Source organism: Cavia porcellus, unplaced genomic scaffold (genome assembly GCF_034190915.1).
Source record: "Cavia porcellus strain 051 isolate PalLab524CR breed Dunkin Hartley unplaced genomic scaffold, mCavPor4.1 scaffold_16, whole genome shotgun sequence".
NCBI classification, from domain to species: domain Eukaryota; kingdom Metazoa; phylum Chordata; class Mammalia; order Rodentia; family Caviidae; genus Cavia; species Cavia porcellus.
This window is the reverse complement of record NW_026947499.1, coordinates 50,051,955-50,078,413: the sequence shown is the minus strand read 5'-3', so window position 1 is coordinate 50,078,413 and position 26,459 is coordinate 50,051,955. Positions and strand designations below refer to the sequence as shown.

General features: G+C 38.9%; 1 protein-coding gene across 4 annotated transcripts; it reads left to right on the top strand.

Moving 5' to 3' along the window:
- On the top strand, positions 1–25,507 carry Cdr2 (cerebellar degeneration related protein 2). Of its 4 annotated transcripts, none has more exons than XM_013142238.3 (5): positions 1–393; positions 8,226–8,356; positions 21,793–21,941; positions 22,197–22,361; positions 23,666–25,507. In XM_013142238.3, the coding sequence occupies exons 1-5, from the start codon at positions 315–317 to the stop codon at positions 24,552–24,554; spliced, it is 1,413 nt and encodes a 470-aa protein (XP_012997692.1). In that variant the 5' UTR covers positions 1–314; the 3' UTR covers positions 24,555–25,507. The 4 variants fall into 4 exon arrangements, with proteins under 4 accessions (XP_012997692.1, XP_003477858.1, XP_063082721.1 ...); XM_003477810.4 differs by having other exon boundaries at positions 2–393; positions 8,244–8,356; XM_063226651.1 differs by lacking the exon at positions 1–393 and adding an exon at positions 405–911 and having other exon boundaries at positions 8,244–8,356.
- Positions 25,508–26,459: the final 952 nt, after the last annotated feature.

The following is a 26,459-nucleotide window of genomic DNA, read 5'->3' as shown; positions in this document are numbered from 1 at the left end:
TCCTCGGTCTGGGAGGGTTTTGCCAAAGTGCCACGTTGGGCCGAGCTGTGGCGACGGGACCCGGCGTGGGGACTATCGTGGGCTTTCGCATCCGGTTTTGGGGTATTGGGTGGCAAGAGGCGAGTAAAGGAGGCAGTCGACGGCGGGCGCTGCGGGCTCCCGCGGCGGCAGGCGGGTAGCTTCGGGGCGGCGGCGCGTCCCGCCCGAGGAAGGCGGCTCTGGCTGAGGGCGGCGGACGGGGAGGGCAGCCCGGGGCAGCGACCGAGGCGGGGCGGCGGCAGCGGGAGCCGCTCGCCACAGGAGACGTGGCGGAGATGCTGGCGGAAAATCTGGTGGAGGAGTTTGAGATGAAGGAAGACGAGCCCTGGTACGACCACCGGGACCTCCAGCAAGGTGAGGGCGAGGTCGCCTGACGACCGGGAAAGGGTGTGGAGGAGCAGCCGGGGCGGAACTGGGAAAGTTGCTTTGCTTGGGGCCAGGGACGCGAGTGCCAGGCAGGTTTGTGTTCACCTGGCGGCAGGATCCGCCCTCCTCGCCCGGGGAATGCTCTGCGGGCCTGCTAACGCGCAGCTCTGGTAAGTCGTCCCTTAATGCACCTGGGGTGCGAACCCCGCGCCTGGCGCTGCTTTAAGTGCTTCGCTTGGGTTCACTAACTTAGTCCTTAGCGCATTCGTCGGAGGCAGAGAAAGATGAACCGACGAGTGCGGTCTAGGTGGTAGAGCCAAGGAAACCGCCCCTAACCCTCTTTAACTCCAAGAGCCTTAACAGCGCCTTCCATGGCCAGCGTGGAGTGGGAGCTGCTGCAGGTGGCGGTGGTATTGCTGCGTGGCAGCAACTGTGTTGAAGCTCTTTGCGTGCCTGCCCTCGTTTAACAGCATCACCCCGAGAGAGCAGTTTATCCCATTTTCCAGGTGAGGCAAGCTGTTAAGAGGCTTAAAGCTAAGTGTGAGTGTTTTGAATCGCACTCAGAATGATGAGTCTGAGGCAACTGCTGTCTCTTCCATACCATCCTAGTATGCGGCTTTTCAGTTGGGTATTAAATTGTGGTCATGGGGTTAATTGCTTATGTATATTGTTCACTGGGTGCAAGTAGAATGATTTCTGCCTTTCCCACTTTAATTTGCACAAGGCTTTCAGTTAAAAAATCGCCCTTGCCTTGGCTTTCTCACGGTGTCAAGATCAATCTTAGGGCAGCCTTTAGTTTGGAATGTATATTCTTCCCTCCCCTTTGCAGATTAATAGCATAAACTTGCATTTGGGGGATGCTTTTTATGTGTCAGACACTCATAGGCGCTTAAACACGGTGCACATTTAATCCTACTAACAAAGCTGGATGCTGTTAACGGACTCTTAACACTAGTACTAGTAGAGGTAGATCATGTACTGTCGTGGGAGCTAGGATTCCACTTTCAAACTACAGAACAAACATTCTTAACCACTGCATATACTGAACAATTCTCACAAAAAATTTCAAGCATCTTCTGTCTCTGCAAGTCTATAAATCAGTTACTTCAGCCCTAACTTGCAGTGAAAATTAACACCTCATTTAGCTTAATATTAAATGATTGTCGTGCTTGTTCGTGCCACTGTTGGACTTGGCAGAAAAATTGTAGACCTGAATGACTCATACTTTGTTTGTTTGTTCCTTGGAGAAAGAGTCTTTCTGTGTAGTTTCAACTGGCCTTGAACTCACCATGTAGCCCTGGCTGGCCTTGAATTTGTGGCAGGTCTCCTGCCTCAGTTTCCCCAGTGCTGGAATTGCAGTGCTGAAATTCAACTAGCACACCTGGCTGAATGACTTACACTTAAAGAAGAAAACACAAAAACTAAGCACCTCTTTTGGGCAAAGGTGATTTCTTAAAGTATACACAATGACTTAAACCAAAGTGCTCACTATGGACCTACTTGGTGGTGGCAGCACAGTATTTGCAATCATATTCTTTCATTTGCCCCATACTGATTGATGGCTCATTTTGATAACTTTATTCAGGATTAATGAGGCAATCATTGTGTAATTGCAACATTTTCCTATAATAAATGAAACATTTTCTACAACTAAAGCTATTTTTCTTTCATCTGTTTTAGAAGTATATAGAACCTTTAAGGGCATAGAAAATAAGACTATTTTTTAAATTTTCCATATCTAGCACGATACTTAGCATAGTACAAGCTCATTTCAGTTATTTTTTTAACTGAACTGAAACACGTGGTTATGTTTCATGGCTCTCTTCCATTATTAGGTAGCTTTAATCCACACTGCGCTCTACCCTTGTGGGAAGTTACCAGGAACAATCTGATGTAATATTTCAGACTACTAAGAAGCAAATGCAACATGTTGGGGTTACTTGGGTAATTCTCCTTAACCTCTCTGACCAAAATTAAGTCTCCAGATCTTCGAGCTGAACAAATTTTAAAGGACCTCTGAACCTCTTCATTGCCACTTTGCATTTGGAATTTGTTCTGTACTGTTCAAAAGGCTCTTAGATGCACTATCACAATGGACTTTGACATACTGTGTAACATAACCAACTATGTGGGGTAAAAATAGATGTGAAATTCCAACAGTCAAAATTTGTGGGCCAGGGATTTAGCTCAGTGGCATGAGTACCTGCCTGGCAAGCATGAGATCGTGAGTTCAATCCCTGGTACCAAAAAAACAACAACAACAAAACTTATAAATGTGACCTCTGCAAGCACAAAGGCCATGGGTGTGGATAACAGGGCATCTTTTCCCCAATTTTGCTAAATGATGACTGTAGATAGAACCCAGGCCCTGTCACATGCTGAGTAAGTACTCTACCTGTGAACTATACCTAGAACTAAACTTGTAACAGATTTTAAAACTTGCTCATTATGCTGGGGATTTAGCTCAGTGGTGTAAGCGCCTGCCTTGCAAGCACATGGTTTGATGAGTTTGATCCCCAGTACCAAAAAAAAAAAAAACTTGCCCATTTCTCAGAAGTATATTTTCTACTCTATGCCACGTATTCACACATTCATCGAGGTGTAGGCCATGGTGCCTAGCTAGCCACATAATAGGTAGATAGGATCCCTACTCAAGGAATGTTCCAAGAATCTGTTCATTATGGAAAACTGGAGCTGGTGCCTCTTGATGTGTGACCACTTCAGTGCCACATTGCAGGCCTTCAGTAGATATTTATTACTGAGTAAAGTTAGGGAGCAGGTCTGTCCCGTTATTCAGATTGATTAAGCAGGGCTGGTAGTATTTTATTGCATTCAGGAATCTTTTTTACTAGGACTTTGTGTGTGTGTGTGTGTGTGTGTGTGTGTGTGTGTGTGTGTTGGAATTACATAATATACATAATATTTATATTCCTTTGGGGGATACTGATACATGGATATCGTATCTCAATCATTTCCAATCCTTTTTCTCCATACCCTTTCTTCTCGCTAATCCCCTTTCCCTAGCTTCAAAAAGTCTATCTGTGTTTTACTGTTTTGGGTTTCTCATATAAGAGAAACCATGTGATACTTAACTTTCTGTGTAGAACATTCTTACTTAAATTAAAATTGGACTCTGGTGTCCTGTACATACCTTGTTAGAAACACGTAAAGCTGAGCCCAGCCAAGACAAAGCCCTCTGCTTTCAAAACACTTTGATGAAGAAACTCTTTTGTCAGAGGGCTGAGCTGGCATGGTAAGAATACTGACAATAATCTCTCTGGGTAAGATCTTTTCTGGGACAGCCGGAGCCTTCTGTTCAGGTAATGATGGTGTTTGCTTTGAAATGTGCCCCTGAGAACAAGGTGGAATGACTTCAGAGATTGGATTTTTCTTTTAGGCTGGCTGCTACTATAATTGTCATTTGGTGAGGTGTGCAGACTTAGAATAAGTATTCAGGTTTTGAGTATATGGATCAGCAAATGAACTTTTAGTTGAATCCTAAAACTTCTTTTCAAAACAAGTATATCTTTCTCATGTATACCTAATCTGCCACATCACTATTTAGAGGGTCATTTGAAACACCCATCATTTTTCTTATTGTTTATAGTCAGGATTTTTGCTTTCCCAAATAGAGTAACGTTGGCAACAAGAGTTAAACAGAAGCGTCACCAAATGACGCATTTGACTTTGTAATAAGAAAAACTTTTGGCCTTAAGTGTTATTGAATTACTGCTGCAAACTACAGCTAATGCAGGAATATGGTGTCCTCATTTTTAAAGAAGCTAAAGTAAGCTGGGTGTGGTGTTCACACCAGTAATCCCACAGAAGTATAGGTGTGAGTTGAAGACCAGCCTGAACTACATTGCAAGACCCTGTCTCAAAAAAAACAAAAAAACAAAAGTGAAGTAAAATGGGGAAAATATGGCAGTGGAATTTAAAGATTTCAAAATTCTGGAAGAAAGTTCCTTTTAAAAGTCCTTCAACTGGTAGTGCCAATTTTTTGTCCAAGGCATAAATAGGGCTGGGTGAATGTCTGTTTAAAGCTTAACAATTTAATTAAAATAGAATTAAAATAGAATACAACCTGCAAAGACTGCATAGTAAAAGAATGTGAAATATATGAGAGTACGAGTATGTTGCAGTTCTCCGGCCTGCAATAAATCTATGATATTTTTAGTGTCTGCCTAAGCCAGGCCAGTTCAATAGGATTTAGAAAAGACGACTTAATAAAAATCCTTAGTAAAATAGAGATGAACAGGTGTGCAAAACTTTGAAACTATACTGTTTCTTTTGTGTGTGTTCCTTAAAAATACAAATAAAGGACATTCAATAGTCCTGTACTAATTATTAAAAGCCTTCTTGGGCTTATTGCCAGCTTTTGCGTCTGGTTCTAGAAGCCAGATGCTACAGGAAGTGAACTTTTTTTTAAGAAAAAAAAAGTTTGTTGTCTTTAAACAGATGAAGTAATGTCCTATTATTACAAGTAGTGTGACTTCACAGGCGCTTTCCTGTAGTTGAGACTTCACTTGCTAGAATTCTAAATGTCCAATGAAATATTTAAGAGATTGAGACTTCATGTTACTGAGCCAGGTGGGGACTTTGTTTAACTGGAAATACGGATTAAGATAAGGACAAGTCTCAAATTCTCTTTTTGCTTTCTGTTTTCTAAAGAGTGCTATACTTGGCCTCTCTGTGTAGTAGCAGGGGCAGGAAAGATGTTCTGGCTGCTGTGAAATAGCATAAGCAATTTTATAACTGAATGGAAGTGGTTGATGGTGATCTCAAGTCATTTTGACTCAGGAAGAGGCTCCTGCTGGGGGGGTTGATTGCTAGATAGGAGCATCTCTGCTGAGTCTACAATCCTTTGCAGTGAGGAATCACCACTTTACAACAGGCCCTAGGAAAGGCTTAAGCAATATCCACATAGTGCTTTTATGCTTGTCTTTAATACTGTATGGCAATTTCTGTGTGGATCTATGTATACACATTACATACTAGTACAAAATAATTACTTTATCTTAGGCATACATGCTTCCTTTTTCATTTGGTAAAAACAATATTATCTTGCTTGGGATGTTTGCGCTTTTCATTGGTAGAGCTGGCAACAAATACCCAGATAGTTGAACGCTAGTTTTTCATTGCTGACTATGAAAACAGTGAGAAAAGATTACATACCTCAACTAGGAAAATTTGTGGCCTCTACCTCAAAGAAGTTGTGGACAGGGGCTGGGGGTTTAGCTCAGCGGCATAAGCGCCTGCCTTGAAAGCAGGCAGTCGTGAGTTCGATCCCTGGTACCGATAAAAAGGAAAAAGACAAAAAAAAAAAAAAAAAAAAAAAAAAGAAGTTGTGGACATCCCTTTCAGTAGCTTTAAAACTAGGCAGATGTGGATGATAAAAGAATCATGATGAGGGCGAGAGTTAGAACCTGTTGACTAAGTAGTTTCTGCCCTGCTTGTGACTCACTAGATAGATTTAATCAGGTCACTTAATAGCTTTGTGCTTCAGGTTCAGGTTGCCATGTCTGAAAAACTGGGCTACTTATCATTATAGGTTATGCCTGGCTCTTTCTTCATGACTTTTTCATCCTTCAAACTAGAGCTAAAATGTATCTTCACAGAGACCCTTCGTGTGACCTTCCTTTCTAAAATGGGTCTCGGTTTATTGTCACCAACTGCAGATACCCTCCCTCCCCTTCCCTGTCTTATATTCTGTATCATACTGGTCAGTAGATCTCTTTCAGCTTCACTTCTTTTTCTTTTTTTCTTTTTTTGTCTTTTTCCTTTTTATCAGTACCGGGGATCAAACCCATGACTGCTTGCTTGTAAGGCAGGCGCTTATGCTGCTGAGCTAAATCTCCAGCCCCCAGCTTTACTTTTAAAACATGTCAGAATTTTACCCCTTCTCATTTGTAGCTCTGCTGTGTGGTCTAGGCCACCATCTTCTCTGACCCAGATGATGGCCATATATATCCTTCTGTCACTGAGCTGCTTCTGCCTTTACCCCTTTCACTTGGATTAATGACAGCCACAACTATTGTGGCAAGCTTCCTCTGGGTTCCATCTCATTTGAAGTAAAAGCCAAAATCCTGACCTCCGTAGATTAGGCTTTATCCAATAGGGTAGCCTTTGCGTCCCTCTGATTTGATAACTGCCCTTAGTTTTTTCTTTTTTTAAAACAAGGTCTCACTGTGTAGTCCAGGCTGGCCTGGAACCACTATGCAGCAGAGGCTGGGCTCAAACTCGTGGAAACCCTCCTATGTCAGCCTCCAGAGTGCTAGAGTTACAGGCATGCGCCACGGTGCCTGGCCATAATCCCCCTCCCGCACTAGCCTCTTTAGACTCCTTAGCAGCACCTGTCATGCTTCTTGCCAGGATCTTTGCATTTGTTTTGTCTCTGCCTGGAATGTGGCTCCCCTAGATAGATCCGCCAGGGATCACTTACTCGGTACATTACCTACATCTTGATTGTAATGTCACCATTGTCACGTTTTTAAATTTCAGTCTCCTACAGCTATGCTTGCACTTACTGTGCACTTACTGTGTCAGCACTTCTTCAGTACCTCCTCAGCATAGGTTAGGTCTGCTGGCCGACCTCCCCCATTGGTCTGGGAATGTCAGCAAAGCAGAAACATCATCTACTTTATGCATTACTTTATAGCCAGAGCTTAGCATGGTACCTAAATTTGTCAATGAATTCCTGAATACTTTGCCTATAAATTGCAACTTATTTGTTAAAGTGCCATCTTGTATATTATTTCATCTGCTTTTTACAATCTTACATTGACAAAGCTGTCATCTCTAAACAAAAAAGTATAAAGCGTTTAAAGTCACCACACTGAAGTGGTAGTCAAAACTGGAGCTGAGGCCTTTCTACAGAGAGTTCAGTGTTACACAGAGTTCAGTGTATTTCCTACGATATCAAAGGTCCATAATATTTTTATATACAGATAAGTATGTCAGTTTACCTCTGTTACAACTAGTGTCCCTTTTGTAGTTTTACTAAATTTTCATTTCAGTTTTGATTATATATAATCAAATCCTGTCTTCTATACATATATACTTAAAAGTTGAAATATTTAAAATAAAATATAGTTCTATAGTAAATATAAGTGATTAAAAAACATTGCTTGCTGTGCTTAGTTGGTTTTGTTCATCTTGGATAATGAAAGACAAAAAAACACCTGGAGTAATTTTCTTACTACTGATGCATTTTCTTTTTTCTTGACTTAATTTTAGTCTACTTAGAGGGGAGTCTAAAACATGTGACGACAAACTTTGCCTTGAGCGTGTAGTCACAACCGTTGGATTGACAAGAACTTTAGAATTTATTAAAAGATCTACCTCACCCTGACTCAAGGGTCCATCTAGAAAAGTAGATTGTCAGGGCTGGGGATTTAGCTGAGCGGCATAAGCACCTGCCTTGCAAGCAGGCAGTTGTGAGTTCGATCCCCAGTACCGATAAAAAGGAAAAAGACAAAAAAAAAGAAAAGTAGATTGTCAGAATTTGATAAGTCCATTCTGTTAGCAAATAATTAAGATTTTAGAAGTCACAATACTAAATGATCATTCCTGAACTAGTGACTATATCTCCATAAAAATAGATTGCTATCTTTCTACTTCTTACAAGTATATATGAATGAATTTTACTTGCAAGAGGGCCCCAGTTAAACTAAATTTTAAGTAGAACTCACATTTTTTTCTGGATCATTCTGTTTTCCATTGGGGTCTGACTTACACAGTATGATGGGACTTAGTTCCTTTTTATTTTAAGGACTGGGTTATATAAAATGCTGAAGTGAACTCATTTGTATTATTCTAAGATTCATTTGTTGCACTAGATCTCCAACTTGCTGCTGAGCTTGGGAAAACATTATTGGATCGGAACACAGAATTGGAGGATTCTCTCCAGAAGATGTACACAACTAACCAGGAGCAGTTACGGGAAATTGAGGTAACTTTTTTTCAAGTTTTCCTAACACGTGTGTTGTACTAGAAGTGATTTCTCTCTGGACCATTATGAAGTGTACCTGAAGTAAATGGTCTGATGTTTGCCAGTGTATCAAGCAAAAGGAGCCTGGATATTTTGTTTTTCAGTGTTTGCTTTTAAAGATGAATCATACTGAAGGTATAAAGAAACTTAAAAGAATAATATAATGAAGAGTCATATACCCACCATCCAGCTGAAGCAGAAAAGTACCCACACTTTGAAAGTCCCTGTCTGCCCACTTCTGGATGCCATCTCCCTGCCCCTCACTACCAAACACCGTTCCAAATTTGGGTTTAGGTAAAAAAGTAATCTTATTTCATGAGTTCAAATTCCTTGTGCCAGTCAAGGGATTAATCATAAAATACATGTTCCTTTTTCCCTGCTGAGGTCTTGATTTATTTGCATTTTTTATGTTTTTCTTTAAATGTTACTTTTTTTGCCTAGTTTGAAAACTAAAATGAGGACAACTCATTCGGGACTCCTCCGGTGTCTCAGGAGTTATTCCTGTTTACCATTCCTATTTACTGTTCCTTTTCCCCAGTAAATTTTCCTGTTCCTAAAAACAAGAAAAACTGAAGTGAAAGATGATAGTCTAGGGCTTTAAATGGAAGGTGCTTAAATACCTTTTAAAGACTTTCATATTGTCTTTAAAAAGAAAACTGTGTACAATGCCAGGTTAAACTATGTAGTGTTCTTTTTTTGTTTTAAAGAGATTAAGACGAAACAGGACATAACAAAGCAGATCAGAACAGAACAATGGAAGCAACATAGTATTTCACCACAAGACAGCCCATAATTAACAGTGACTACCATAATGTCTCTTTCTTTGAAATAGTTGAGCATAACTTCATATATAATAGTATCAAACATAACAAGATAGTATAAAACCATTAAAGAGAATGAAAGTATTACAGGGCATTCAGAACCAAATAACAGAAAATGAACAATGGCTACTATATTAGCTCATTTTCCATAGAAAATTTGTTTATACTATCACACACAATACAATTGAGTAAGATACAATGTGATAGAACTAGAGGAAACAGAAGAGCAGAAGCATGGTAGGACTTCAGAGTAAGATGATATTAAATCAGCCCTGGCTATTATAATGACCTGTTTTCTTCAAAATAGCTGTTCATACCATCACAGATAATAAAATCAAACAAAACAGATTAAAACCATTCCAACTAATGAATTAAAATATTATAAGGCTTCAAACAGCGTAATGGGAAATCATGATTACCATAAACTCTTTATGTACTCTTATCATTTCTTATACTAGGGAGACTATATGGTATTTTTACATGTGAGTTTGATTTATTTCGCTTATGAATATGGTCTCAAGTTGTGCTCATTGATTTATAAATATCTCAATGGGATCATTCTTTATAGCTGAGTAGTACTCCATTGTATAAAAATACCACAACTTTTTTTATCAATTCCTCAGTTGGTGGACACTTAGGTTGTTTCCAAGATCTGGCTATTACAAATTATGCTGCTATAAACATGGGTGCACATATATCACTGGCATGATGTTTTCAGTTCTTCTGGGAATATGCCTAGAAGTGTATTTAGTGTTCTTCATCATTCAGTTTATTTTTAAAAGAGAGTTAAATGACCCAAACACTTACATTTTCTGTGTTAATTTTATAGAATGTTTTAAAATTAAATTTCTACTTTAAAAATTTAAAATGAAATGGGAGATGCCAATTCAAGTAGCCTAAGTATCGGTGTATGTTGGCCACTTGACTGTGAAGATAATTATGGCTATTACCCAGACAGTGTCCCTTGGGATCACCTTTCTCCATGCCCCAAACTTCTCCCAGTCCCTTAAAAGGTTTATACTTAAATTGTAATTCCTCACTTTCAAATTAGTATAGTATACACAGTACTCTTATGTCTGGGTTTAGAAAACTGTGAAAAACGCTAAAATAGTGAAGTAATTTATTGTGCTCAGTATTTGCTAGTTCTGATTGTGTACTGAACCAGGAGCTAGGAATTCAAAGAAGGAGAATTACTTATATAGTCATTGCCTTCAAAGCAATTATGTTGTATATTTTCACCCTTTGAAAACCAGTAAACTTTTATCATCCAAGCTCTCAAAATGTTAATTTTATGCAATAGCCATAATTCAGTTGTATAACCATTGACCCTCCCCTTCATGAAGACTTATTATAGCCAATGACATGATTGAAATATATTTTTATAATTCTAGGAAGGCATAGCTTATAAAGATATTGAGATTTCCAGGTATCATTTTTAGCATATTCTACATTAAAAGAACATAAAAGCCTACTATGGATAAAACCTATAATTCCATTACTCTGGGAGACTGAGGCTGAGAGATTGAAAGTTCAAGCCCAGCCTGACGGCGTAGAGATTTAGCAAGATCCTGTCTCAAAAATTTAAAAAAGACTGGAAAGTAGCTCAGTGATATCCCTAGGGTTCATTCCCTAGTGAGACACACACAATTATAGGACATGCAATTTCTAAATTAAATTTAATGACTTGTAGAACTTTTTGGGAATTATTAAACTAGCCAAATGTTACGTCTTTCCTTCCTTTGCTTTCTCAACTGATTGAATGGTTTTCATACACTCTGGTGTCCATTTGTTTGTATGTGGATTAGAAATATAGTCTCAATAGATGGTATTGAAGTTTCCTTAAAAGCATCTATAAAATATTATAACTTGTAGTTATTTTAGCACATCTTGATCAACCCACTAGGTAGCCGTCTGCTCTCACAGGATCTGTTCCTATTCCCCATTCCCCATGCTTTTCTCCAATAAATTTTCCTATTCTTAAAACAATCTTCCACATATACATGAAAGAAATCCAGATATTTATGTAGTTAGACGAGTTGTGCCTGTTGGTTAGGTTAGAAGTTTACAAACATAATTGCTTTATGATTTAAGTTGTGTCTACCTTTTCTGTGGTATCAAGGATTTGACAGTTATATCAGGTAGTTTATATTTTGAAGGAATTGAAAAAAATCTTTAAGATTCTCTAAATCTACCATCTTTGTCATCTATAAGATGTTGCAAACTATAATAAAAATGAAGTACACAGTTCAAATCTTTTGTCCATATTTGTTTGTGTGTGTGTATGTCCTGTTGCTGTACTTATGGTGTTTTCCACCACCATAAGTGGAAATACTTGTTGAAATAAGTACCTTAACAGAGAATAAACAGTTTACAGAGCTCTCCCAATAATTCCTAAACTGTGATTTTCCACCTATGGTTATTTTAAAGGAAGTAAGAAGCTCTGCTAACGTGTTAAAAGATTCAAGTGTACGCCTTACATTTTATTTGCAAACAACTGAGAATTTAGGCAGGTAAATTGCCTCTCAGAGGCTGAGGGATGGTGGTAAGAATGCTTGGACTGGGGCTGGGGATTTAGCTCAGCAGCATAACACCTGCCTTGCAAGCAGGCGGTCGTGAGTTCGATCCCTGGTACCGATAAAAATGAAAAAGGCCAAAAAAAAAAAAAAAAGAATGCTTGGACTACAGAGACAAAGGAATGAAATTATGGAAGTGCTATATTATGGACAATGTATATTATTGAATTTTATTTGCCCATGTTCTCAAAATTGTTATAATAAAAGACTCAATTCTGAGAAAATAAACCCTCTTGAATTACTGTAAAGGTCTTAAAAATAAGCAATAGTTGAGTTATGGAAGGTTTTTCTTTTTACAGTTATGCTTTTCAACTCCTCAAATTTCCTATTGAAGGAAATATATTACTATAGTCAAAGTAAAGAGGTTTTTCAAAGGTAATAGTAAAATATCTTCACAATTGTAGGAGACCATTTGACTCTAAATTCAGAGGATTTATACTACACTCCTTGAACTAAGGATAACAACATTCCTGGAAAGCCAGATTTTCATTCTATTCCTCGTGTTTTTGGTTTGGGTTGTGTGTGTGTCTGTCTCTGTACACCAGGTTATAGTTCTGCAACTGCAAATAGGTGTTAAGTAATCCTGCTGGCCTTTTTTTCCCATTGGTTTTCCTCAGACATATCGGTGGCCTGGTTTATAACCTTTGTAAATAGCCAGAGTCTTGTACTCGGGTAGATAACATTCTGTGCAAAGTTCTAAACAAAAAGATAACCCAAGGCACTTAAGCTGATATTCTCACAGTGATTGACATTTTCCTACATCTCTGCCATCCTTTGTCACCTTCCCCTCAACTGTTTTGTATGAATAGACTCCCCCCACTTTTGAACATGACAATCAAATTCATTTGTGTCTGTGTATCAGAAATTCTTAATTGAGAAAATGAGACCATGAGAAACTTGTATACCGTGAGGTAAATGGTAGGAAATGTACTAACCCATTTCCTTCTACATTCAGAAAGCAGATTAATACTAGTTTAGAGGCCAGGCCTGAAAGCATAGCATCTGTCTATGAGTTTGGTGTCTGCTTTATGTCAATACTTGCTTAGAGAGCTGACATTTCTTTTAGGTTGCTGATCAAATTAGTTTAGGCTCCTGAACAGGTAATCTATAACTGAATTTAGAGAGTTGAAGGGCTTTTCTGATTAATTTTGATTTAATAAGATTAAACTCCAGCCATGTGAAAATAAACTCCTTGCTTCTCTAGATTATCCTCAAGGCCAAGTCTTCTTAAAACCAAAATATGTTCTTGAAGTGAATGGCCTCTTTGTACACTAGGTATATTGACTTATTCACTGTTTATTGGCCACATCCTAATTTGACTTTATATCTTTGAAAGAGTCTATAGCTTGTGACCCATATAGTAAGTGGCAATATTGTAAATCTGCCCCCCACTTACTGAGGAGTGTTGGTGTCATGGAAAGAAGCAGAGAAATGATCTATAAATGGGAAAGAGAGGAAAGGAGGCAAGAGTTAGTGGCTAGTAGATTTGTTTCCCCAAGAAGGCTGTAACCAAAGCCCATGTCAAAATCTTAAAGAGTTCCATCTCTCTTTACATTTCAGCCTTGAGTTGAGTCTAGCTCAATAAGATACTATGAATAAAAGTCTAGAAATTGCCATCCTGCCAAATTTTTTTAGTCCTTACTGTGTGTAAGGACTGGACTAGATACAAAAACCTTTGCTTTTTGAAAAGAAAATGACACAGACAGGTGGATGGCACACATGTGTAATCCCGGCACTCTGGGGAGAGAAAGGGTAGAGAAAAGATCAAAAGGGCACTTTAGGCAATTTAGCAAGACCCTGTCGCAAAAGCTAGGGAGATGAGAAAAACAACTAAATATTTTAGCTGCTTATTTTGTGTAGAGAGAAATCATGTGGGAACTTGGGAAAGAGTGCTACTTTGGACCTGGCAATCTGAAAAGGTTTTTGAAGCACTTGTTTGAAATGAGACTTAATAGGTAATTGAAATTCTGAACCTTTTGTACTCTGGGTCTTGTTGGCTATCTCGTGAAGTCTCTGATGATCTCCTTTAAAATATTCTGCTTCACAAAGGAAATCTGTTACATTGAAATAGCTACCAAATACTGGAAAAAATAAATGCATATATTAACATGTAGAGGACTCCCTGGGCACTTCTCCTTGAATGCAGAACAGTTGCTGCAACACTAGTTAAATCAAGTCTTCTTTCCACATGCTGATATGTATAGAGCAGGCTATGCTATTTCCTTCTCCCTTCAACTGATTCTAAATGGTGCAAATAATGCTAGCTGAGGTACTGATTGTAATCCTGGAGGCCCACCTGACAGTTTCCTGTTTACTCCCGTAGTGTTCTCTATTAAGGATCGAGGGCAGTGGGATGGCAGAGCCACTCATGTCTAGGAATGTCAGTTGTGTACCAGCCTCAAAGTAAGAGGCTCTTACTTCCCAGGGCACAAAAGTTCACATATCAGAAACTGAAGCAACAGCCTCCTAAAACTGTTCAGATGCTAATAACCCTAATGGAGTTATGCGGACTGATTCTTCTGCATATCATTCTCCCTGCTATTGCAAAGATGCTATTGTGATTGATACATTGTGTCAGCTTGAGAAGTTTAGAAGTTTACCGAGAGGCTCAGTAGGGAGCAGAGAGCCTTACTTTGTAAACATCTTCATCCTTTACAAGACTAGGGCACAGAGATTTTGTGAGTGCTACACCTCCCTGGGTAGGTGGGTGGATGGGTGGGGTGGCCTGTGTAAGGGAGAAAAGGCTTGTTCCCACCTTATGCCCTGCCTGCTGCCTTGGCATGTTGCCCCAGTGCCATGCCACCCTGCCTTGGATCCAACTGATAATGGACTGAAACCTCCAAAAACTGTAAGCTAAATAAACTTTTCTTTCCTTCATTTTGAGTGTCTGGTGTTTTGTCCCAGCAGTGTGAGAAAAGTAACTGAGACAGATGCTTTCCTTCTCACCTGACTAGCCAGTTCAAGTTACTCACGTAGTTCCTGCCATCCTCACTATCCTTGAACCACTCCCTTCTATACAAGATAATAAAGTCTGGAAGAGGCCTTGGATCAGGGCCATTGTCCATATATCCTCATGCGGATGGGACTTAAGATGCCTTGGCTGCCCGTAACTGTGAATATGTCTTAGTGTCTTTACTCTCGCTGTGGGTTATAGTGAAGGTGGTAGCCTGGAATTAACTCACAGTAACATTTCCATGGGATTACAAATATAACTTTCCGGATTACAAAGTGAACTGGAAAAAAGATACAATCTTTGGATTATAATATGCGATATTTGGATTACAATATTAACAGGCACTTATTAACTCATTAAATAACAAGACCTAGTGGCAGTCTAAAAGTTAGCATAATTTTGCCAGGGATGGTGGTGTGTGCCTGTAATCCTAACGGTCAGAAAGCTGAGGCAGGAGAATCATGAGCTCATGCTCAGGCTAGACTGTATAACAAGACCCTGACTGATCAAACCAAACAAAGCTACCCTATTTTCAAATAGTGATAAGTATAAGCATTAAATCAAGATTTATGCAGCCACTTATGTGTGATATGAAAATACCTGTGATTTCTATTGGTGACAAAATCACAGATACCTCCAATACAGCTGGTGGTTTGCTACCCTCATATGCAATTGAAGAAGATAGCAAATTAGAATTAGAATTAACCAAGTAACATCCTCCCTATCCAAGTTCACAGACCCAGTGAATTCTGTCCTTGGACCTCAGGGTAAGAACTACTGGATTAGGTGGAGCCATGCTGAAAGCCCTAAAGGAAGAATGAGTTTAGCCTAAAGTGCGCCAACTCCAAAAGTTTAAAGACACTCCTGAGTGTAAGGGTTAGCAGCTGATGAGTAATGCTGGGAAAACAACTTAAGATAATTGGGAAAATATTAATGCTGAAACATAATAAATATTAAAGGAAATGTTTTTACCCTTTAAGAATTATGGTTATGTTAAAATGAAAAATCTTATTTCAGAAATACATAAAGATGAGCCGGACATGGTATACTACATCCCTGTAATCCTAACTACTTGGGAGGTTGAGACAAGATGATCACAGCCTAAACAATTTAGATGGCCTCAACATAAAATTTAAAAAGAGCTAGGAGTATAGCACAGTGAAGAGTGCACAAGCAATGGGATTCAATCCTCACTGCTAAAAGGGGGCAGTAGGAGAAAGAGATGTGTACTTGAATTAAGATGGCTTGGGTTTGCATTAAATAATTCATAGCAGAAAGTATAAATACATAGTGTATAACAACAGCCATCTGTAGAAAGTAAGTTTGGGTGCACTGAGGAAGAGCAGTCAAATTAAGGTAACTGGTCTGTAATTTCAAGGAATTAATGATTTAAGAATATAATAAAATATGTTATTGGAGAATGCTATTATACAGTTAAAATGTGACCTAGTATTAGTAATTAACTGCAACCAAACAAAGACCTAAGAAGGGAAATAGTAAGCATTGAAGTATTAAATATAAGGAAGTTTGGGGCTAGAATGTGGCTCAGTGGAGGAGTGCTTGCCTAACGTGTGAAGTCCTGGGTTCTATCCCCAGAGCTGCAGGCAAAAAAAAAAAGTCAAAGTTATTCCAGTGAACATTGGAGCCCAGAGAAAAAAACAACCAGGATTTTCATGACGAAGATCAGCCTTTCTCTCCTAAGCGTAGTCCGTGTCTGCTGACACTAGTATCATCTGATTTTTTATATACAATTGCAAAATCTTACTCTGCTGATGAGTACAGCACTCCCTTAACCCAGTCACCTAAAAGCGCCACCTCTGAATGCAGAAGACTTCTGATCTGATCTGTGATAATAAATGTCCTTGGTTTTCCTCTTGTTAAATGGTCTTTTATTATAGGGGTCCATTCTGACAAAGAATTCATGATGGCTGAGGAAAGCTAACTTTTCTTTTCTGTATGTGAAAATATGTGAATTTACACCAGTGCTTAATGAATCCGTATCCCTTTCAGTTTCCTAACCACTGTGATGTGAGCAGCTTTCCCCTGCCACACCCTTCTGCTGTCCCATTTCTGCCTTAGAGCCAGCCACCTTTATCTGTTTGTTTGTTAGACAGTGCCTCATGTAGTTCACGCTTTCAACTTTCTGTGTAGCCCAAGCTTGCCTTGAACTCACTGCTTTAGCCTCATGAGTGCTAGGAATATAGCGTTTGCCGCCGTGCTAGGAATATAGCGTTTGCCGCCGTGCTTGACAGCAGCCAATTTTGGACTGAACCCACTAGAACCATGAGCAAAATAAGACCTTTTTTCTTTTAAATTGTATCACGTGTTTTTGTCCCAGTGACAGGAAAGTGACTAATACTTTATTTTTAATACTTTATTAGCATATATATATACATATATATATATATATATATATTTTTTTTTTTTTTTTTTTTTTACTTTTTCGTTTTTATCGGTACCAGGGATCGAACTCACAACTGCCTGCTTGCAAGGCAGGCGCTTATGCCGCTGAGCTAAATCCCCAGCCCCTAGCATATATTTTTTCATTTATGTGCATGTAAGGGAGGTAGCCAAACGAGTAAGAAATGGCTTTAAGTAATAAGAAGAAAAGGACTGAGTCTAAGGTTGGCAACTTATAGGAAGCAGATAAATGGCAGATAAAGGCTAGTTAAGCTTGTTAATATAGATTTCCTGGGGTACTGTCTCCTGGCTTCTAAGGGTATAAAGTTGTCTTTGGTGGCTAACCTTTGTTCTCAGGAGGTAGGGTAGAGGAGAGGTGATAACCTTTGTCTTTGTAAATCTGTGTCCTACTTTTAGGCAAACACAGAGTTGGCAGTTTTTCTACATTAGCTTACACCAAAAAGGCATATTTGGGGGTCACGTACTCTGGTCTCCCATATATAGAGAGAATCTTCAAAAAAAAAATGTATACACACTTCAGGAAAAGAAAATATGTATAAATATTTTAATACAAGTTACCTTTGGATTCTACAATTATAAATGGTGACCATTAGCTTCAGACATTTATTAATACAACAAGCTACTGCTTGGGTAACCTAGGTCATTGAGATTGCTACACATACATTTGCAGTTTCTGTTCTAAGGGCCCACCATGTAGTGGGTTTTCTGTAACGTATGACATCCTCTAGGCTCACCCATAGGAGGATAGCAACATCTATTGAAAAAAAAAATCATACTATTTTTCTTTTCCTGAAGTGTTTATACATTTTTTGGTGATCTCTGTGTGTGTGATATATACACATATATGCAAATATATATGTGTGCGTATATACACATATATGTATATGTGTGTTTGTATATCTTTACAGACTTCCAAGGTAGTGTATGAGTAAACCACAGAGAAATCAGATACTTGCTGCAAGTAACCCAGTTGTTAATGACAAAGCAGCGCTTCAAGTCAAGTTCTGACCCCAAAATCTGTGCACTTAGCTGGGATACCACCGCCTCCTATCATGTACTGATCCTATGCCAACAATTCATTCATGAATTGGCCTTTCATGTGGCTTTTATGTGACAGAGCTGACCTATATGAGAATGTGACTATTTCAGTCACTGGATAGAAACAGCTCCTGTTGTAAGTTAATAAATTAGTCTGTGATGAAAATTTTTTTAGAGTTTTTTTTTAAACTGGTACTGGAAATCAAACTCATGACCATGCGCTTGCAAGGCAGGCGCTTATGTTGCTAAGCTAAATCCCCAGCTCCAAAAATTTTTTTTAAGGTTGTGAATCAATACCCCCAAAATATCAGGACCTTGTACTCATTAAAATGTAGCTTACAAAATTCTAATAGTGTATGTTTTTCTTTTCTTTTCTTTCTTTCTGTCTCGTTCTTCTTTTTTGTTTATCTGATGTTTATTCCTATGATTCTAAAGCTCTTCCCCACTCAAGTACTCCTGAGAGACTGAATGTGTTCCTGTCAATCACAGGAACCTACGGTGGCATTGCTAGCCAGAGACTAGCTCCTTCAAGTTCTGGAAAAGATACCTTGTGGGAGAATTAGTGATTGATTTCCAAGGGACTGAGAGAAACTGGTGGGGTTTGAGGCAGTGAAAATAACAGTTTTTCCTAGTGTGCTGCTTGTACACTCACCTCGCATGACCCTGGCAACTCTGTGGGAGGTACTGTCAGATCTGCAATTGCTTACTATCAGTTCTGAACCCCAAAAGTGCTGAACCAAGGATTTTTTTCCTTAAGTTAGCAGCAGATCATGACCTGAACTGATCTGGTGTTTATAATCTTTAAACTTTTTGAAGCAGAAACATTAATAGCTGATTACAGAGTCCTGCCCAGAATTCATAGGGGATGTTATATAAGATTTGAAATATTGTTTTTCTAAAATTTAAAGAATTTTCTAAGTCATTTGTCACAACAAGAATTTCAGATGAGGAAACTGAAATTAAAGAGAGGCTAAATATTTGTGCAACACATTGCCACCAATTTATTTAACTAGATGTGAAGGCCATATATGAATTTTCAGCACCTTAATAAATATGAATTTTCGGGGCTGAGGATTTAGCTCAGCGGCATAAGCGCCTGCCTTACAAGCAGGCAGTCGTGAGTTCGATCCCTGGTACCAATAAAAAGGAAAAAGACCAAAAGTAAATAAATAAATATGAATTTTCAGTACCTTAATAAAGAGCCCATTGAATATCATTTAGCCTGGTTCTTTGAAGGAAATCTCTTGGCCCTGCAAATACTTGAAGAGTTGTATAAAATGCCTTAAGGAAAGTGCTTTTAAAGTCAAATTCTCAGTCTGTTACCTTTGGATCATCAATAATGCTTCAGATCTTTCTTTCTCTTTCTGATTAACATGTGTCCAGAGAAATATGAATTTATTTGGAATATATAAAGTGTTTTAGTCTCTTCAAGTAAAGTATGGGAGAGAGTCCAGGTGACCTAACATTGTGGCATTAAGGCGGATTATTATTCTTGATCCTTGGGCATTTAAAAGGAAGCAGACTTTGCAAGACCAAAATAATTCAGTAAATTTAATAACAGCAGTCTTTGTAGTGTACTAAACTAAAATATCTGATAGTAACTGTTTTACTGCTTTTGTTCAGAATACCTCACTCAGGAAGGAGAAAAAAGAGGATCGTTTCCAAGTGAAAAATCAGCCAAGCATGGTGGTGCATGCCTGTAATCCCAGCTCTTAGGAACCTGAGGCAGAAAAATTGCATTGAGTTCCGGGCCAACCCTAGCTACATAGTGAGGTCCCATCTCCAAATAAATAAAATTTAAAAATCTCATGCTTTAGGCTGTCTTTTTGCTATTAAACACGAGTTTTTTCACCTTATTGTTATTATGATTGGGTTGAGTTGAGTTGGGTTGGGTTGGGTTGGTTTGGGTTTTTTTTACTTTTTTTTTTAAATTTTATTTAAGGAGAAAAGAGAAAAAAAAAAACAGTGAAAGGGTACAAGTTATACAGATTTACAGAAGACAAAAATAAACAGTAGGAAATCACTAGTTAATGGATTACATATTGCCATCTTAGAAATAATTGTTCAAGTCACAAGATTAAAGCTTGTAGAGTGGACATTCCAACAATGATACTGCAAACAGTTCTGTTCAATGATCCAATAAAACTCTGTGATATCATTTTCTATCTTATACACTTAAATATACATGCAGTTATATAGTTTAGAGCACTTTCTTTTCCTCTCTTTTGTACAATGACTATTACACATTTTGGGTTTCATTGCTCCCACGGTTCTTATTGCTTTTTTGGAAGAGAGTAAAACCAAATGTGACATAACAGAACAGAATCGGTCAAGTCAAAAGGGTGGACATAATAGATAATATAAAAACATAATACAAGGTGATCAACAATGGTTACCATAATGCCTCCCGCTATCTCTAATAGAAGGGTTGGTTTGTTTTGGTCTAAGACACAGTCTGGCTATGCAGATCAGGCTGGACTTGAACTCACTATGTAGCCCAGGCTGGCCTCAAATTTGCAGTGCTCCTTCTGCCTCAGTTTCCAAAGTGCTAAGATTCCAGGTATGTACCACTATGTCCGGCTCTTATTTTAAACGTTAAGATTTTTCTTTCTGGGAGATTAATGTTATCTTTAGTTTTGCTCTTGAATATTAATTTTATGTATATTATGTGCTTTATAAAGTTAGACTTACCTTATGATGCACAAGAATAGTGATAAACATTAGGGGAGCAAATTATATAAAGGATGACTTATGTGCATTTCCTACTAAGGAAGTAGTTGTATTGAAATGTAATAGTTTCATTTAAAACCTGTAATAAAAATTATGCATTTGGCCCTTGTCCCTGGTTCCTGGCATAAAACCTTTGGAATTTCTTGACAGAATGGAACAGAGGAGGGAGATGAGGCATGGAGACTAAGTTTAGCCACCAGTGGCCAATGATTGAATTGATTATGCCATTGTAATAAAAGATTTTTGGTAGAACTCTAGGACTCCTGACTTCTCAGTGAACACATCAGTGTATTCACTGAAAATATGTAGAGCTCTGCACTGAAAAATCTATGCTAGCCTTCACCCCCATACTGGTTGATTTTGGGTGTTATGCTTTGTGTCTAGATGTCCCCCCAAAGCCTCATGCAGTCATAGGTAGGGTTTTACAGGGGTGGCTGGATCTATAGTGTGTGGCTGGTTTATGCAGTGCTAGGATTAACTGTGAGTGATTACTAAAGCAGTCCACTGATTGGTTTGGCACCGCCCTAACCCTGGTAGTCTAGGTAGAATATAAAAGGGGCAGAAAACAGCTGCTAGGTCCTTGCTCACTTGCTTTGCTACCTTCTACCCACTGGGAACCATTTCTCCTCTGCGATGTCCCTTTGCTATGCCACCCTGCCTCAGAGCCAGTCAAGTATGGGCTGAAACCTCTACAAACAATGAGCCCAATAAATATTTACTCCTTTAACTTTGGGCATTGGGTGTTTTGTCTCAGCAATGAGAAAAGTAACTGAGACATTGGGAAAGTGGAGAATTGGAGTTGAAACAATATAAGGATCTTGTCTGGTTTTGTCACCTGGTCACAACTGTCTTCTCTTACAGTATCTGACCAAGCAGGTGGAACTTCTACGGCAAATGAACGAACAGCATGCAAAAGTTTATGAGCAATTGGATGTCACGGCAAGGGAACTGGAAGAAACAAATCAAAAGCTAGTTGCTGACAGCAAGACCTCACAGCAAAAAATTCTGAGGTAAAAGATCTAGAATCTGTTGAAACCCTAGGCGGAGAGTTATTTAGTATAATTTAGAATAAAGCATAACTGTAGATGTTTGGGTTACCATGGAGTAAGATTTAATTTAATTCTTCTTGAAGACTAGAGATTAACTGTAAGTCCTTTCCAATTAAGAAAGCTCCATTCAAGTGACTTGAGACTAATCTTTTCTTGCTATTTTTGTCCTGAATTTAATATGATAAGCAGCCATTGGCTTCTTTCTGTTCCTCCCAGCCTGACAGAAACAATTGAGTGTCTGCAAACCAATATTGATCACCTCCAAAACCAAGTCGAGGAATTGAAATCATCTGGCCCAGGGAGGAGGAGACAGAGGAGATGTGACCAGGAGAAACCAACACCCAGCTTCTCCTGTCTGAAAGAGCTCTATGACCTCCGCCAGTAAGAGCCTGCTTTCTATGGATTTACAAGCTAGAAATATGCCATGTCATTGACAAATTCTGGATTCCAGTTCATTAAAAGAGTTATTTTAAGAAGTGCCACCTGGCTATTAAATCACCAGTAGTTTGAACAAAACCACTTATACATATAAAATTTTTGGGTGTTAGTAATTCTGTGTAAACTCATTTGGAAAGACTTGAGAGCATTTATTTCATTATTTTAAACATATTAAATATTAACTTAAAAATACTTCTGACAGAGTTGGGGGTTTTTGGTGTTTTGTTTTGTTTTTTGAAACAGAGTGTTGTTCTGTAGTTTAGGCTGGTCTTGAACTCACCATATAGGCCAGGCTGGGCTCAAATTCAGAGTGACCCTCCTGTGTCAGCCTCTCCAGTGCTAGGATTCTAGATGTGCACCATCATGCCTTGCTCAGAGTATACATTTCTGAGTGAAGGAAAAATGGAAATTTTCCTACAACAGAAATTGAGGCACAGAGACTTTTTTTGTCTAAATTCCTTAAGAGTTACGAATTTGAATTCTGACAGTTGAACACTTGTTATATAGCAGGTACTGTGCCATCATGAAAGGTAACCAAAGTAGGCATAATTTCTGCCTTCATGAGTTTTCATCTAATGGAGAGGTGGATATGCAATAATCATGCAGATAATCTAGTTACAAGTTTCCTAGGGCTGAACAGGGAGACCAGCTGGTTCATGTGATGCTTCTCACCCTTGCCTGTATATCAGATCACCCGTGAAGTTTTGAGTGCAAATATGAGCATATTCCCACAGTCTTGAGTCAGGATTTCTAGGTGCACAGATGAGTCTGATGAGCATTCTGGTTAAAAATTAAAAGAGCAGAAGTTCTCAACCTTGGACCACTTGGAAAGCTTTTAAAACTCCCTAGGAGACCAAGTAGGTCAGACTCAGTGGAGTAGCAGTCAGATAGTTTTTAACTGTTGATTCTGATCTTCAGCCAAGACCAAGAACCCTGAGCCATTGTGTTTCCCAGTAAGGCAAATGTCATACTGGGATTGCATGTTTCTATGATACTTTTAATGTTTTAAGAAAAAAATCAGTTACAAATACTGTTTTGTTTTCTTTCATATGTTTATCAGTCTTACACAATTTCATTTTAGCCACTGATTGAGTACTGATACAGAATAAGCTAAAAATTTTAGTCATTATCACAGATCCTGTGAAAGATTGAGTTACATGCACTTGTGCTCACACACAGACATGTGCATACATTTTTCCTTCACCTTCTCCGCTGACCTGTGCATTTGTTCCATTATTTTCCCCCAGACACTTCGTTTATGACCATGTATTTGCCGAGAAGATCACTTCCTTGCATAGTCAGCAAAGCCCTGAAGAAGAAGAAAATGAGCACTTGAAAAAGACAGTGACAATGCTGCAGGCCCAGCTGAGCCTGGAGCGTCAGAAGCGCCTGACCATGGTGGAGGAGTACGAGCTCGTGCTGAAGGAGAACAGTGAGTTGGAGCAGCAGCTGAGAGCCATAGATGCCTACCAGGCAAGGGCTCTGGAGCTGGAGGCCGAGGTGGTGGAGATGCGCCGCATGCTGCAGGCAGAGCATCCTTTTATGAATGGAGTTGAGAAGCTGATGCCAGACTCTGTGTTGGTTCCTTTCAAAGAGCCCAGCCAGAGTCTGCTGGAGGAGATATTCCTCACAGTTTCAGAAGTGTACAAAAAGCCTCTCAAACGCAGCAGTAGTGACACAGTCCTCAGCAGCCTGGCAGGGAGCGATATTGTGAAGGGCCACGAGGAGACCTGCATCAGGAGGGCTAAGGCTGTAAAGCAGAGAGGCATCTCCCTTCTGCACGAAGTAGATACTCAGTATAGTGCCCTGAAGGTGAAGTATGAAGAGCTGCTGAAGAAGTGCCAGCAGGAGCAGGATTCCCTATCACACAAAGCTGTGCAGACCACCAGGGCTTCGGCTAGAGACCTGATGAGAGTTGATCCCCAGGCTGAGCCTGGCACTGATGCCCTGCCCGAGCTTGAAACCAATGGCTGGGAACCTTCTCCTGTCACCCCGGAGTGCGTCGGTTCTCCTACTGCCACAGCACCTCCAGAATACAAGGCACTATTTAAGGAGATCTTTAGTTACATCAATAAAACTAAACAGGAAATAGATGAACAGAGAACGAAATACCGATCTCTGTCCCCTCATTCTTAACCTGCTGCTCTACTGCTAATTGGCCTATTTCCCTTCATCTCTGCCTCCCATTCTGACGACTGTTTATGGACTTGAAAGTCCTTATTTAGCAAATGCAGACAGCAAGGAAAGCAGATAGCTACTGCTATCCTTCCACAATTCATTTGAAGCTACCTAAGAAATGCCATGACAAACTGACCTCTGGCTGGTGCAGATTAAGCCGGTTGCTGGAAAAGCACTGAAACCAGTGGAGGGAGGTCCACGATCCATGACAAATAGGCCTCGAGTTACTGTAGTACTGGAGGAGGGGCACAGAGTGAGAAAGAACAAGCCAAGGCAATACCTGTTGCCTCCTTGCTCAACTTCTCAAAACTAGAAGCTGGAGGGCTGCTACACTGAGATCTTGTAAACACTGCTGATGACTGTGAACTCATTTGGAAGAATGTTTAAGAGAAAGCATAATGCTCTTAAGACTGGAGTCTTGTTATGTGTGCTACCAGTTGAACTGTGACTGACAGATAATCCTGATATATATCAATCTAACTGAATCCCAAATTGAAATGGCAACTCTAATTAGATGAAAACTTGTTGGTATGGCCCTCAAGGGCCGCCACCACCCACATTCAAATGTTTTACTCAAAGATATAGTTATTAGGTGATTATATAAATGTTTAAGTTCCTTTCTCAAATTTAGACTACAAGGTAAAAAACCCCTTCCTCTCTTAGGTGTTGTGAGCTGGTAGATCTGCCAGCCAGAAGCTGCTCCTGTTCAATTTTTATCATCCCGTAAGTAATTTTGACTTGTTGTAGAAATTCTTGTTTACTTTATTAAGCTGTATTGATGTTTCTGACTGTAGAAATATATTTGTCTTTTCACTTGCATACTTTTAATTTAAAACTATTTAAAAGAACTGAAGTTCTGATTGTTGTATATATTTTTCTAAAAGCCAAATAAAGTTACCTATGAAAAGAAATGGGCCTGTTGCTTTTTTAAAAAAGCTTTGTGTTATTTTATTGTTACAATCAAATGAATTTTTCCTTCCAACATATCTGTAGGAAGAGTTGATAGTGATTTTTTTCCCATCTTTTAAACAGAAAACTTGGAACTCTGAAAATTAATTGTACAAATTCTGCTATATCACTAAATGTTCATTAAAACCATACAGAATTGAAAAAAACATTTTCAAGTGTATGTACTTGATTTTCACTATTTCAGAAATGGCTGGCTGGCCTGGCGCTGAATTAATCACATTTGATTAGTTGATTCTCAAAATATTTGATCATGTGCTCATAAGAGAAAAGTTCATAATATATAAATATTGAAAGCATAAGCTCCATTTTTTTTGGATTAAACTTTTAAAAACACTTTTTAGTTTGTTTTTTAACTTAAAAAATTTCAATTTGAAAAGTTTTCTTGTCTTCCCTACCTTCTCAACCTGTCTCCTTCCTTCGAATTAACTACTTTCTAGTATATTTTTCCAAAATACACTAGCACATGAATGTTTATGTCACCGTACATTTTTAAACAAGAATATATCCTAAAGATACCTGATCTTGTTTTTATCTGATGATGTATCTGCTGTATATTTTATATGATAGTTACAGAGTATTCCAGAGTTAGCTGCTGTATTTCACTTTAGTCCCCAGTGAGTAACAATTCTTGTTTTCTTCTACTTCTAATAATGAAGTTTGTAATAAATGATTAGAAGTGAAGGCAAAAAGAGCATTTTGCTACCTGCCATCCTCTAGTTAACTGACACTTCCACTGTTGTCACATGAAGATGTCTGTTTTCTCGTATGTGTGCCAGTTAAAGTTTTTTTGACTGCAGTGTCTTATGGCTGGCCTTGTACTCTTGGGTTCAAGCAGTTCTGCCTCAGCCTGCCACCTTGCTAAAGTAATTAAAAGTGGTTTCCCTGAAGTTTACA

Bases quoted from the DNA above. Each gene is read 5' to 3' on its own strand.
- Cdr2 (XM_013142238.3), top strand. From the start codon at position 315: ATGCTGGCGGAAAATCTGGTGGAGGAGTTTGAGATGAAGGAAGACGAG. The intron at 394-8,225 runs GTGAGGGCGAGG...TATTATTCTAAG, and splicing joins CCACCGGGACCTCCAGCAAG to ATTCATTTGTTGCACTAGAT. The intron at 8,357-21,792 runs GTAACTTTTTTT...CTTCTCTTACAG, and splicing joins AGCAGTTACGGGAAATTGAG to TATCTGACCAAGCAGGTGGA.